General features: G+C 41.5%; 1 protein-coding gene across 1 annotated transcript in view; it reads right to left on the minus strand.

Moving 5' to 3' along the window:
• The window catches only part of GUCY2C (guanylate cyclase 2C), a 70,882-nt gene that overhangs the window by 25,528 nt on the left and 30,922 nt on the right, over positions 1–14,432 (minus strand). Inside the window, exons 11-15 of the mRNA XM_079775451.1 lie at positions 7,779–7,860; positions 7,009–7,114; positions 6,061–6,123; positions 5,328–5,399; positions 4,769–4,873 (exon numbers count right to left, since the gene is read on the minus strand). Of these exons, the coding sequence (XP_079631577.1) occupies positions 4,769–4,873; positions 5,328–5,399; positions 6,061–6,123; positions 7,009–7,114; positions 7,779–7,860 (428 nt within the window). The remainder of the gene's footprint in view (positions 1–4,768; positions 4,874–5,327; positions 5,400–6,060; positions 6,124–7,008; positions 7,115–7,778; positions 7,861–14,432) is intronic.

Consider the following 14,432-nt stretch of genomic DNA (forward strand, 5'->3'; position numbering starts at 1 on the left):
CAGGAACACATTGGAACTCTGTTGCCCTGGATTTCCTGAACGTATACAGGGTGGAGGGAAAGCAGGTTTATAGTTGTGAGTATGTAAAACACAGAGTTTATTCTTGTATTATTATTTATTAACTATTGCATTATTTCCCATACAAATAACTATAAACCTACTTTTGTGCCACCCAGTATTTCTTTTCTCTCCTACGTAAGAAACATTAGGTGGTTTTCATGATGAGGACATGAGCAGGAGATACCCAGAGTATCCAAAATTCTGGTTCTTCCACCTGATGGGGGTGAAGGAATGAGCCCATGAGCACACGCCTGCCTGGAGAGTGGGCAGGTGAGTCTGAATCACAAGTCGCTGGGCTGCAGGTCCTGTCTCATCAAAATTATATGAGTGTTTTTAAACAAGGAATTGCTGTTAGGAAATTCATTCACTAGGCTTATGTTTTTACTCACATGATCAATTGCATCCATTGGTTTTATAGCTCTAAGTTTTTTTATTGCCCTAGCCGGTTTGGCTCAGTGGATAGAGCCTGCAAACCAAAGGGTCCCAGGTTCCATTCCAGTCAAGGGTATGTACCTTGGTTGCAGGCTCCTACCCAGCCCAGGTCCTGGTTGGGGCGTATGCAGGAGGCAACAAATCAATGTGTTTCTCTCACATCGATGTTACTCTCTGTCTTTCCCTCTCTCTTCCACTCTCCCTAAAAATCAATGGAAAAATGTCCTTGGGTGAGGATTAACAACAACAACAACAAAAAATGTTTTTACTTATTTCAAAAAAAGGAAGGGAGAGGGAGAGAGAGATAGAAACATCAATGATGAGAGAGAATCCCTGATGGATTGCCTCCTGCACACCCACTACTGGGAATCAGGACTGCAACCCAGGCATGTGCCCTGACTGGGAATCGAACTGTGACCTCCTGGTTCATGGATCAACACTCAATCACTTAGCCACACTGGCCAGGCTAAATGTTGTTGTTTTTTGTTGTTTTTTTTTTTTTTTTGTGTGTGTTTTTTTGTTTTGTTTTTAGTTTACTAAGTCCTCTGTCAATAAGACAGAGTTCCTAGATTTTGTGTGAACTGTATTACCTAGAATTTTGAACTCAATATTTTAACATGGAGATGGTTCTAACAAGATGATGGTTCTAAGCTAGTAACAATTCTTCATAGTAAAGCTCTAATAACCTAACAATAGTTTCTTGTTTTGGGGAAAAAGCACAATTTGACCTTTAGTTTTAAGTCAGGCACTATACCAATAATTTCAAGCGAAGGGTCCAAAGTCGTAATTCATTTCAGATAAGGCTGGCTGGGCTGTAGGTACCATGCCAAGTTAAGGGAGAGGAGTTATGCCCAGGCACACTCTAAAGTAATTCTTACCCTTAGCACCTGACATATTTTATATTTTGTTTATGTTTATTATCTCTTCGCTTCATGAACACATAGACTCTGTGATAATTTTTGTTCACTGAAGTTTCTGCAGCATTTCGTTCAGTGTCTGGCTAGGAATAAATCTTTATTTAATAAACTAGAGGCCCGATGCTTGAAAATCATGCAAGAGTAGGCCTTCCTTCCCCCAGCTGCTGGTACTGGCTTCCCCTAACAGCCCCTGCTTTGTCCAGAAGGACGTCTGGAAGGATGTCCAGTCTAATTAGCATATTACCCTTTTATTACTATAGATGTTTGTTGCTTGAATGAATCATTTGTTCCTACCCAAGGTTAGCCACAGTTATGGTATATTTATAAGGCAGGAAGCAAATTGTCTTTACCCCATTTAGGTTGAAACTTTCTGATTTGTTTCCCCACAAAAGTAGGTTCTGATGGGATTTGCCATGGTTGGAGCCTGAAGGATGCACAGGGAGGGGACTGCCGTTTGCCTTTGCACAGCCTTTGCTTTGAGGCTCATGGTACAAAAGGGTGGTTTCCTGTAGAAACTTCTGTTGTTGTCTGAGCCCAGGAGGACTCAGCAATGTCAGAAGGGGGTCCAGGACCATTCAGATAACTGGAATTTCCTACCTGAGGGTAGAGAGCCCCCAAAACTATAGGTATGATACCCAAATGTTTGCTGAGCATTTTAGGGAGTAAAAGACTCTGTAAAAACCCTTTGACCAGACTTTGTGAACTGGTATTCTAAAATTGCTGTCTCATTGAAATTAAATGAATCAGAGTATGGTATAGCCCTCTTGTAATTGTTATCATTAGAAATGTTTTATTTAAATTATAATTTTTTTAATTTAAATGTTCATTTTCAGCATCACATGGTCTTTTTTTTCTATGACCTTTTGATATGATACATGAGAGTGATATTTTTTAATTCATAGAATTAACCATATCTGATTGTACTATGCTCCTTATATACAACTGGCTTAGAGTTACTAGTATTCTATTTATCATTTTTTAAATCAATATTCCTGAATATAAGTTAGCCTTTAATCATATTTTATTATCAACTTTATGCTAGCTTTGTTGAATGTTAAATGAATTTAGATATTTGTGTTTTTGCTTAACTTTAGAACAGTATTTATATACACACAGAGAATTATTTATTGAAGTTTAGAATTAAGCCAAAGCTAGTATTTTTTTGTAATGGAAATTAGAATTTCTCCTATTGTTATTAGCTTACTTAAGTTTTTACTTTTTCAGTCAAACTTTCATGATTATATTGCATCTAAAATTTTTCTCTGTTTTTGGATTTTATAATTTAATAGCCTTTGAAGTATTCTTTCACAATTGAAAGTATCTTTTTAAATGGCTTTATTTTCTATGCCCACATTTGTTTATTTTTATGCTTGTTTTAAGTTTTAATTAGAAATATGAGACGCTTGTATGCTTTATAGTTTAAAAAAGATAAATAACTCATAAATGCATTTAAAAACTCTACCTATTTTGTAATGATTGAATTTTGAAAGTTTCTTTTCCTTAGGCCATAGTTATTCTTCTAAATTTTATATTGAATACTTAGATTATTATTTTTTTTAAAGACAGAGTAGCATTTAGGGCTATGAGTTTTTTCTTTGAGGATAGACCTGAGTTTATTTTGAAAATTACTAATCTTGTTTAGTTTAATTTTTTTATGGGAGCTTATTAAAAAATTAAAATTTTCTAAGGGGTTAGCTTAAATTTCAAAATTATTTTTAAATGTTATTGAGTAATGAATATTTGGACCTCTTTAAAGCTGCTGCTGTCCCCAATCTTAGGATTCTGCCTTTGTTATGGGGGACAATATTCAGGTTATGAAGGGACACTGGGTCTCAAAATAGTCTGAGGCCAGGGTGACCACACATTGTGGTTTGCTTGAGGTCAGTTGCAATTTATGTCTACTACTCCAACAATTATGATAGTACCCCCTTTACTTGCAAAGTATCCTGATAAATCATATGGTCACCTACCCAACGCATGCCCAGAAACTGCTCCAGGTGATGTTCAAATATTTCAATGCTCCTTGAAGCAACTGTCCTCGATTCCTTCCTTCTCCTACCCTTTCCCCATTCAGTCCTGTTTCTGCTGCACACCTGCTTTTGTTTCTTGTAAGTGACTGTTTCTTGTATATGCCTGCCCTTCTGAACAATGTAATGATTTGCTATTCCTTCTTGATGCTTGGTTGTTTCCAAGAAATCAACTTATTTCTGTCTTACTTTCTCTTTCTGCTTTGAACTTGCTCAGCCAGAGTACCTGACCCCACCTGGAAACACCTGGGCCATCCTTAATCCCTCACAAGGGAAAGGATGGTAGGAATTAATAGAGTAGCAGGACCAGGACTTATGAACAAGTTCCCTAATTCTTGTCTGGTGCTATCATAATGGCCACCCATTTTTCTTTTCATACAAATCAAGTAAATATGCAAGTAAAGTAAAATGAATTTAGAGGTAATTGGTCACTTTTCCAACTCTGTTTCTCAAGTCTACACTCTTGAATATATATATATATATATATATATATATATATATATATATACACACATACTAGTAGCCCGTTTGCACGAAGATTCGTGCAATAGACCTTCATTCACCTGGCTGCCTGCACCAGTTTTCTGCCGGCACCGGGGACCCAGGCCTTGGCTGTGGCCACCGCCTTCTGCCTTTTTCAGGGTCGGGGCTTGGCCACACCCAATATCCCTGCTAAGGATCGCAGGAGCCGACCCCCAGTGGTTTCCTGCGATCCTTGCAGGCTGCCCGCTGGTGCCCAAGGCCAGGAAAGCTTCCGCCCCAGGCTTTCCTGGCCTTGGGCTCGGCCGCACCCAGCGTCCCTGCTACTGATCGAAGGAGCCGACCCCCAGTGCTTTCCTGTGATTGGTGCAGGCTCCCCGCTGGTGCCCAAGGCCGGGAAAGCCTCTACCCCGAGGCTTTCCTGGCCTTGGGCTCCGCCACACCCCAACGTCCCTGCAACGGTTTCCTGGTGGGCGTGGCTGGTGGGCGTGGCTTGGTTGGTGGGCGTGGCTTGGGCGTAGCGAAGGTGTGGTCAATTTGCATATTTGTCTATTATAAGGTAAGATATACATATATATGTATATATGTATATGTATATATGTATGTATATATGTGTATATATGTGTGTATATATATATATATATATATATATATATATATATATATATTAAGACTTATTGACAAAATCTGAGTGATCCAGTTTAGTAACATATGAACCCACAAACTTTTCCTGATACTTCTCTAATATTATTTCACTAGGTGAACATCTAAAACTTCTAATATATATATATTATTTTTAAATTTTTTTTTTCTATATGGGTGACCAGTTAGGAAATTGGAAATTGTCCTTACCCGGAGGGATCCTCGCTCGCAGTATTCAACCACCCCAAAGATCATGGTATCAAGCTTCACAGTTCCGTAGAATTTGGTTAGGTTGTAATAGTCAATCTGAAGCAACTAAGATAAAATGTTTATTTACAAAGCAAGTCAGCGAGAAAGCAGCACCACAGTAAAAATTAATATGCTAATAAAACGTGTTTTAGGTCTTTGGGAAGATGATTTGGAATGTCAGTGTATTTCTTAGTATGCATTGCAACGCATCTTACCAACCAGTCTTTCTTTCCACAGCAAGGGGACTCGAATACAAACCTTTGACTACTCTCAAATAATATCAGGACCATTTTGTAGGACATGCTATTAGATTTCCAACATGCTTTGCACCATCAAACATCACTCTCCAACATCTGTTGGTAGAATCTTCAACACGAATGCATACGGTCACCCATTTCTCGGCCTGAGGGCTTCTCTGTCAGCATCCCCAGTAATGCCTTGCTGCCCTAGGCCCTCAGTGCTTAGGGGAAATGCAGTGATGCTATTTCTCACTTAAGGGTTTCAAGCAAGGGACACATACCTTGTTCAATTCTATCTTCTGCTTCTCAGTGAAATTGCCATCGTTGTGCTTGAGATCCTTTAGAATCACTCTCTGCAAAGATCAATTGAATTAAGAAGATAAAGTTGTAGCATGACTATTTATATGCATATTATAATATTTTGTTTGTGTGTCTATCTTCCCACTATACTGTAAGCTCTTGAGAGCAGTGACAGTCTTTTGTTGATGTTTATGTCCCTTGGATATGAGAGGCTCAGGTTTGAATGTTTCTTTAAGAATGACTAAATGAGAAGGAAGAAAGAAAGGTTGAAAGGAAGGAAGGAATATAAGAAGGAAGGAAAGAAGGAAGGAAGGAAGGAAGGAAGGAAGGAAGGAAGGAAGGAAGGAAGGAAGGAAGGAAGGAAGGAAGGAAACCTCACTTGGAATTGTCATATTCTCACTGAATGAGGCAAAATATGATACTAGGGCTGTCTGGACTGCTCTGAATCTCTTTTATTTTTCCTTTTGCTTCCTACACTCCACCTATCTTAAAAAATTGTATGCATTCTTTAATTTTCCCTGGACTGTGAGTCTGTAACCCTTGAAGCAGAGCCCTGCCCATCCCTGTGAAAGGCGCCTAGAACAGCCCTGGAGCAGCCCTGCACCCACGCCCACCTTTGCACAGCCAGCATCTGAAAGGGGGCAGTGATGAGTCAGCAGGCCCAGAATACACCCCTCACCAGAGTTCAGAGAAGCAGGGGGAGGTAATAGTCACCTTTTTGTCGTATTTGCACTGTCGTAGTCTCTGAATTGTATCTCGTCTCTTGTCATCATCGATCTGGTACAAGAAAAGGCTAATTATTACAGAAGCTTCCTGTCTTGTCCCATCCACTGCCAGTCAAAGGCCGAGAAGCTCTGCCAGGTGAGCGGTATCTACTCGCTCACAGCCTGCTGGGCAGACTCCCAGGAAAACTGTCACAGCTGACTTGTGTTTCTCTCACAACTGCCTTTCCTCTGCAACAAGATGCTAAACTTTGGGTTTCCCCCACTTCCTCCCTTCTTCTTGTGTTCTACTTCAGCCAGGGTTTTCTTGCTTCCTTCTCCCCCTGCCCCCTCCTCGTGGGAATCATTGCCTGTACCTACAGACAGTTGCTCTTAGGGGAACATGTTGTGCATTGGAGTTGCAAACTCATGTCTAAAAGCCCTAGTGGCAATGCAGCGAGGACACTGGGCCGGGTGTCTGAGGGGGCAGCCCCATCAGCTCTAGTTGCAGCCGAGAGAGTTGCTGGATCATCTGAATTGTCAGAAGAAGCTGGTAATCTGAATTTTTCTAGCCATTCCAAGATTTTTATATTTGGCAATTACTTTTAAAAGATGATAAATATTCACACACACACACACACACACACACACACACACACACACACATCTGCAGGCCAGACATGGCCCTTGGTCCACCAGACTTCAAAGGCAGAAGAAAGGTTGAGAACTATTGCATCTTTCAAGTTGATTCTCATAAAAACCTGTCATCTGTTGTAATATTGGTTAACATTGACCTCTTAGGGGCATTTTAAATGGTGAGTGAAATAACATCGAAGTCTTAGATTCTGAAAGAAATGATCCCTGCTTGGCTCATTTCCCACCATCTACCGGTGCCTGTCAAATACCTGGCAAGCTGCACCAGCTCTAGACAGGCTTCTTCAAAAGGTGGGATGCGCCTTACCTTCAGGCTTACGTGGTTGGTCTCATTGGTCTCCAGAGGAATGATGTTTTCACAGGGAATGTGGGACCATTTTTTCTGACGACGTTCATGCTCTTTTTTGTATTTTCTGTGGAAGAAACAGAACCAGTCAATAGGTTGTTATTAGTATTCATGCTGTTCAGCTTCTGAACACTGGGAGAAATTTCGAACCCTGGCATTCTCAGGTAGATACGTGGTGAGTGAGGCCAGCCCAATTACAACTCTCCCATCTGGCGAGTGCTGGCCGTTAGCGAGCTTGTAAGGATTTCCGATGGCCTTTTATGTTATTTCCCCCACTTTTGTTTCGCTTTCTTGGGTCCTTCACTACTACAGCCCTTCACTATAATGAAGAATCTGAACTGATGGCATACAAAGAGCAAGGGAAAAAAGAGGAAAGAAAAAATTTTAAATTGATAACCTTGAAAGGCAAAAACACAAATTTTTAAATCACCAGAGAATATACCAGATTCCTAAGTAAGCCAGTTTCTCTTGTGTATCTGTGCCTTGGAAAACATATGTAGGAAGAAAATACAAAAGCACAGAGAATTTGTAACAATACACATTCCAACATTCAAAATGTCAAAGTTTCATAATTGTTTTCCCAGAGAGTATGGATAAATTAGAATTATTGATCTTACACCTGTCTAGAGACCTCTTTGTGAACATACATCATCAGCAATAGCCATTAAACCTCTCCCGCCCTCCCTCGTCCCTCTCAGAATGAGGAGCGCAGCCCGAGAGGGAGTGGGTACCTCAGCACCAGGAGCGCAACCAGCAGGAGCAGGACCACAGTGCCAGTGAGAGTGAAGACTGCGATCATCAGGATTTGAGGTCCTGTCACAGGAAAGACAGTGCAAAACGTGTTAGTAAGGATCGCTGAACAGAGAATAAAAGCATTTCAGAGATTCTAGTTGTGTGATGTAATTTGGGGAAAGGGAAAGGGAGAGCCCTTTAAAAAATATTTATCCTTTATTCATATCTTCATTGATAATGTAGGTCCTGTGTCCTTTGTCTCTGAAGAAAACTGTCTAGAATGTGCCCTAAGGAAGTGGCTTCATGTCGGCTATCCTTACAGTCTATACATGTCATGTCTTTCTTTATAGGGGTCGCCAAATCCTATATAATAAAAAGCTAATATGCAAATTGACCAAATGGTGGAAGGACCGGTCACTATGTGTACACTGACCACCAGGGGGCAGACACTCAACGCAGGAGCTTCCCCCTGGTGGTCAGTGTGCTCCCACAGGGGGAGCACTGCTCAGCCAGAAGCCCTGAGCCGGGTTCACAGCTGGAGAGCACAGTGGCAGTGGTGGGAGCCTCTCCCGCCTCCGTGGCAGCGCTAAGGGTCTCCGATTGCCCGCTTAGGCCCACTCCCAGTGGACCTGGCCTGTGGGTATCAGGCTGAAACCGGCAGTCCAACATCCCCCGAGGGGTCCCAGATTGCAAGAGGATGCAGGCCAGGCTGAGGGACCCCACTGGTGCACGAATCTGTGCACCAGGCTTCTAGTAAGACATAAAATAGCTGCCAGCACACAAATAATTTTGGTGGTAGATGTCTTCCTGGTGTTCTTGTAACAGTAGACCTAAAGGGAATTCAAACAACAGACCTAAAGGGAATTCAAAGTGGGAGGCAGAGACAAGTATTATTATTATTTTTTAATACAGACCACAAATCAAAAGAAAAGTAAGCCAGTGCTGGAAAATTAAATTACAGTGTTGCTGGTGCTCCTTTCCAAGCTCTACTAGACAACTAGGGGAAGTCAGTGAAGAATGTAAGTGATTATGTTTATTAGAACACGAGTACGTGGTGGAGTTATGTAGATGGGGTAATGTGGGAGACTCACAGAGGAGTAAGTGGAACCCTGGACAATGTGGATCCAATACAAAGAGACAACGAAGCATGCCGAAACCGGTTTGGCTCAGTGGATAGAGCATCGGCCTGCGGACTGAAAGGTCCCAGGTTCGATTCCGGTCAAGGGCATGTACCTTGGTTGCGGGCACATCCCCAGTAGGGGTTGTGCAAGAGGCAGCTGATCGATGTTTCTCTCTCATCAATGTTTCTAACTCTCTATCCCTCTCTCTTCCTCTCTGTGAAAAATCAATAAAGTATATTTAAAAAAAAAAAAAAGAGACAACGAAGCAGAATCTGAGTATGCAGAGGAATAGCTAGATGGAGAAGGACAATACAATGATGAACTACAAGAAACTCGTGGTTCACTTAAGCCACAATGGGTCTCTATGAGACTCAGAAGCTACTGGGTTGAAGAAGGAAAAGAATGGAATGGATTCCAAGCAATAGATGAGAATGTGTAAGAAGCTGGAAGACAATAGCAATATGGTGAAGGAGACATGTTTCTTCTTACAGTAAAAATAAGAGGCCCAATCAGAAATTCTAGGGGGAAATAAGACATACTTTAAAAATGAAACAAAGTAAAATTTGGCCAGATTTTGAGAATTTGCAATTTAAAAAAAAGTTATTATCATTTTTTTAGTAGGTGTGGCACAAAGGGGAGACACTGGAGCTAGCTATATAGAAAGAAATTATATCATGGCATGCTATTTGGCTTCATGTGAATAATAATAATAATAATAATAATAATAATAAAGTTTTCAACTTATAGAATATCAACTTAAAGGTAAATGACGGAGGGCTTCATTATGGTTACCAAATAAATATTATCAGCCATGACAGATTAAAGAAAAATACAGGAGAATTTGGGAGCAGAGAAAGAGATAGAAAAAAATAGGGACACTAACATCTTTATCTTACAAAGTTGGGAAGCAAGAAGTTTTATAGATAGTTGCTAGAACAACACTAGAAGCTCATGCATATTAATTAAAATTACAAAGATACCCAGTGAATATATTGACAAAAAATTTCTGCTAGGGGAAACTTTAAAAATATATATATTTTATTGATTTTTTACAGAGAGGAAGGAAGAGGGGTAGAGAGTTAGAAACATCGATGAGAGAGAACATCGATCAGCTGCCTCCTGCACACTGGGCATGTGCCCGCAACCAAGGTACATGCCCTTGACCGGAATTGAACCTGGGACCTTTGAGTCCGCAGGCTGACACTCTATCCACTGAGCCAAACCGGTTTTGGCTAGGGGGAAACTTTTTAAAAAAAAGATTTTAAAATAGATTTTTAGAGAGAGAGGAAGTGGGGGAGAGAGAAAGAGAGAGATAGGTGAGAGCCAAACATTGATCAGCTGCCTCCTGCACGCCCCCTACCAGGAATTAAGCCTGAAACCTGGGCATGTGCCCTGACCGGGAAGAATTAGCAACTTTTTGGTGCACGAGATGATGCCCAACCAACTGATCCAGACCAGCCAGAGCTAAAGGGAAACTTTTAACAGTGAAATTATGAGCTCTGGGTTTCTATTCTCCCCAGGGCAGAAATAAATTAATAGATTGCATTTGAAGTTGCATTGTGGGCACATCTGACTTCGGTGAATTCTATTTATTACTATAATCACCATTTCCATCACCACCACCACCACTGTGGCAGCCATCATTCTCATACTCCTAGCCAGAAAACAAAAGCAAGTATGCGATGTACACCTGAAACTAATATAATATTGTATGTCAACTGTAATTGAAAAAAAAATTAAAAATACCATCATACTCTATTACAGATTAAGATTTGGTTATCTAGTCCTAACCGGTTTGGCTCAGTGGATAGAGAATAGGCCTGCAGACTGAAAGGTCCCAGGTTTGATTCCGGTCAAGGGCATGTGCCTTGGTTGCAGGCACATCCCCAGTGGGAGGTGTGCAGGAGGCAGCAGATCAATGTTCCTAACTCTCTATCCCTATCCCTTCCTCTCTGTAAAAATATCAGTGAAATATATTTTAAAAAAAAAGATTTGGTTATCTATACCAGGGGTCCTCAAACTACGGCCCTCAGGTGTTTCCCCCCCACCCCCAAGACATTTAATCGGCCCACCAGGTGTTTTTGCCACCGCTGCCTGTCCTGCTTAGCAGCCTACTCGTCCCGGGCCCGCAGTGCGCATGTGTGGAATGTGCGCCGCACTCTCCGACTCCCCTCTAACGGTCTGAGGGACAGTGAACTGGCCCCCTGTTTAAAAAGTTTGAGGATCCCTGATCTATACTAATAAAAGGGTAGTATGCTAATTAGACCAGACATCATCCGGACCACCTTCCGGATGTCCTTCCTGACAAAGCCGGCCCTGGTGCCTGCGGCTGTGGCCGGCCCAGGAGAAGCCGCCCCTGGTCCAGGGCGAAGAAGCCACTCCACCGACCAGCATCCTCCATGGACCTGTTCAGGGACCTGCCGGAGCCCAAGCCGCTGGTAAGTGAGGGGCTGCTCTGCCAGTGAGGAGAAGGGGGAGGAAGGCAGGCTGGTAGTGGCCTGGAGGCCGCAGCGCCTGAGGTGGTTGGCGGGAGGAGAGGACCAGCAAGCACGCTTGCCTCAGGCCTGGCCCCAGCGTGCGCACTGCAGCCCGGAGCGCTCAGCCATGTTCGCTGGTAGGAAGAAAGGGCTCTGCTAGAGGCACAGGCCGGGGGCAGCGCCAGCCCCCCTGGCCTTTGTGTGCGGCCCCCACACGCCGGCAGCTCAGCTTCGGGTTGCTCAGCATCGGCCTGGCGTAGAGCCTTTGCACGTGGCGCGGGTCTAAATCGCTTTTCCCTTGAGCAAATTTTTCTGCGTGTGCGTGTACAAGGTCAGGGTATTGTTTTGGTCAGGGTTACCCCAGAGATTGCAGGAATCGCCAGCATTATCTTTCGTGTTTTTGAATCATCCTCTGTGCTTCTCTGATTTTTCGGTTGATAGTAGTTTCCTGGGTCTGGGAAGTCTCCCTCTCCCCAGAGTCAGGAGCACCAGCCCAGGTCTACCCATCCGCCCAGCCCTGACAGCAGGGGTGACTTCCTGCAGGCTGGGGTTAGATCCCCACGCATTAGCCATAGGAGACCAGTGTCTTCGTTATTGCTGTGTGTCCGGGTTTTAATTGGACAAATGCCCAGCGGTCCTGGGTGCCAGCTTAGCAAAATCTTGTAGGAGGAGAATTCTGTCTGGGTTTCCCCTAATTCCCTCAGCCCCTACTCACCCCTCTATAAAGGCACAGAACAAGTGAGGCCTCTTAAATAAAAATCAGAGGTCTCCAGCAACGGTGGGCCTCTCTCATCATAGTCATTTGGACTGGATGGCATTTGGGTATTTATCTAGGCACCAAGACAGAGAAACACAAGCTCTTCTCTTAAATAATTCACCATCTTATTAGAGCGAGTGGATGATAAAAGCGCAGTAATGACATCAGAATGTAAGGCAACAATACAGAGAGGAACAGAGGCAATTGCTAGGGTGATTTTCCAACAATTAGTACAAAGAGTATGTGCTGTGAATTAAATAAATAAAAAATATGTGTGGAAGAAGCTGCTTCATGAGTATGGCATTCCTTCCTATTTTAAAGGAAGCTGAGTTCCATGTGAACTGTGAACTATGCTATGATATTTGAGGCACAGAACAATGGAGGCCCTAAGTGTACTATGCTTTGATATTTGAGACATTCTTTATTGTTCTATGTGATTTATTTCTGTACACCTCAGTTTTATAATAGTTAAATTACTAGAATACATCTTGCTATAAAATATTACTAGAAGATCAAATGATCAGGTGACATTTATTATTTTCTATAAATGAACATAATCTCTGGTATGCTAAAGTGATAGGTAGTATAGAAATATTCAGATAGGGAGACCTACAGGCTTGACTACAAATGAGGTTTACTATGACAACCCAAATTTATTGCTTAAAAAAAAAAGCAGGAAGCCAACTAGAAACTGAACCAAGTATAAGCCCTTGAAAAGCAAATGTAAATTGGATAAGCTCCGCTATTACAAGAGCAACAAGAAAGAATTCAGAGGCAAGAATGAGAAGCAGATTGCATCCACTCTAAGTTGCTGCTAAAGAAAAAGAATGGTATACTATGAAAATATTTAATACAGATTGTAAAGAGATTTGTTCAAAGAGGATTTCCTAAAGTAGGTGGTATTTCAGTTAATTTTTTTAAATGTGAAGGGGTTAGCTAGATAAGAAAAAGGTGTAGGGGTCCCAGATTGGAGAGGGTGCAGGCTGGGCTGAAGGACGCCGCCCTCCCCATGCACAAATTTCGTGCACCAGGCCTCTAGTTTTAAAATAAATTCCCATACTTATGTTATTTTCAAAAAGGGAGTATGAGAAATATAATTTCAACAGGGCAGGTGATTCTACTCATCAGTCTATTAAAATTTAAAATTACACATCCCCTAGAGCATGGGTTGGAAGGCACATGGGGGACTCCCATGTGCTGGGCCCTCAACTCATCTCAATTCCTATCTGTTTCTCACAGTGTGACCATCCCATGGCACTAAATATAAGATGTACACTAAATAAAATTATACTTTACATTTTATGTAAAAACTGTTTGACAACTGGCAAACTGAAATATATTCTTACTCCATTTTAAAATTTGTTTAAAAATTTTCAATTTCAGTTGACACACAATATTATATTAGTTTCAGGCGTACAACACAGTGATTAGACCTTTATATAACTTATGAAGTTATCACCCAGATAAGTCTAGTACCCATCTGACAACATGCATAGTTATTACCATATTATTACCTATATTCCCCATGCTGTACTTAACATCCCCATGACTATTTTTATAATTGGCAATTTGTAATTTTTAATTCAACATAGTTTTTAGTTTTGCTTGTTCAATAAGTCACAGGATCACATTAGCTCTAAGGTTAAGCTTCTGCTGCCTTCTGGTGGCTGCTAAGGTTATCACATTTTATTTAAATGGGTCACAATGATAACTTTTATTTTTTACATTTTTTATTTTTTCTAGTCTGAGATGATTTTTCTGTCCAAATAAATACTTAGAACGCAAAGTGCAATGAATATTTCCTGTTGGCTTTTAAAATGACCTTACAAAAAGGACTGTAACCAAAGCTACTTAAAATTTTATTCTCTCTCTCTCTCTCTCTCTCTCTCTCTCTCTCTCTCTCTCTCTCTCTCTTGTCCGGCCGGCGTGGCTCAGTGGTTGAGCATAGACCTATGAACCAGGAGGTCAGGGTTCAATTCCTGGTCAGGGCTGTAGGCTCGATCCCCAGTGTGGGGTGTGCAGGAGGAAGCCAATCCATGATTCTCTCTCATTGTTGATGTTTCTGTCTCTCTCTCCCTCTCCTTTCCTCTCTGAAATCAATAAACATGTATTTAAAAAATTTATTCTCTCAATTTTCTCATTTGCTTGCATGAGGCTCCATTTATGATTATACTGTAATTTTGTTAGTCATTTTATTCATGTTATTTATTCTTTTTTTGCAACTTTGGGCATAAATATCTGTCCAAATTTAAACTTTTTTTCCAAAAAATAAATTAGTAGCATGGAATAGCTATTCAT

This window comes from Cnephaeus nilssonii (genome assembly GCF_951640355.1).
Source record: "Cnephaeus nilssonii genome assembly, chromosome: 6".
Taxonomy (NCBI): Eukaryota; Metazoa; Chordata; class Mammalia; order Chiroptera; family Vespertilionidae; genus Cnephaeus; species Cnephaeus nilssonii.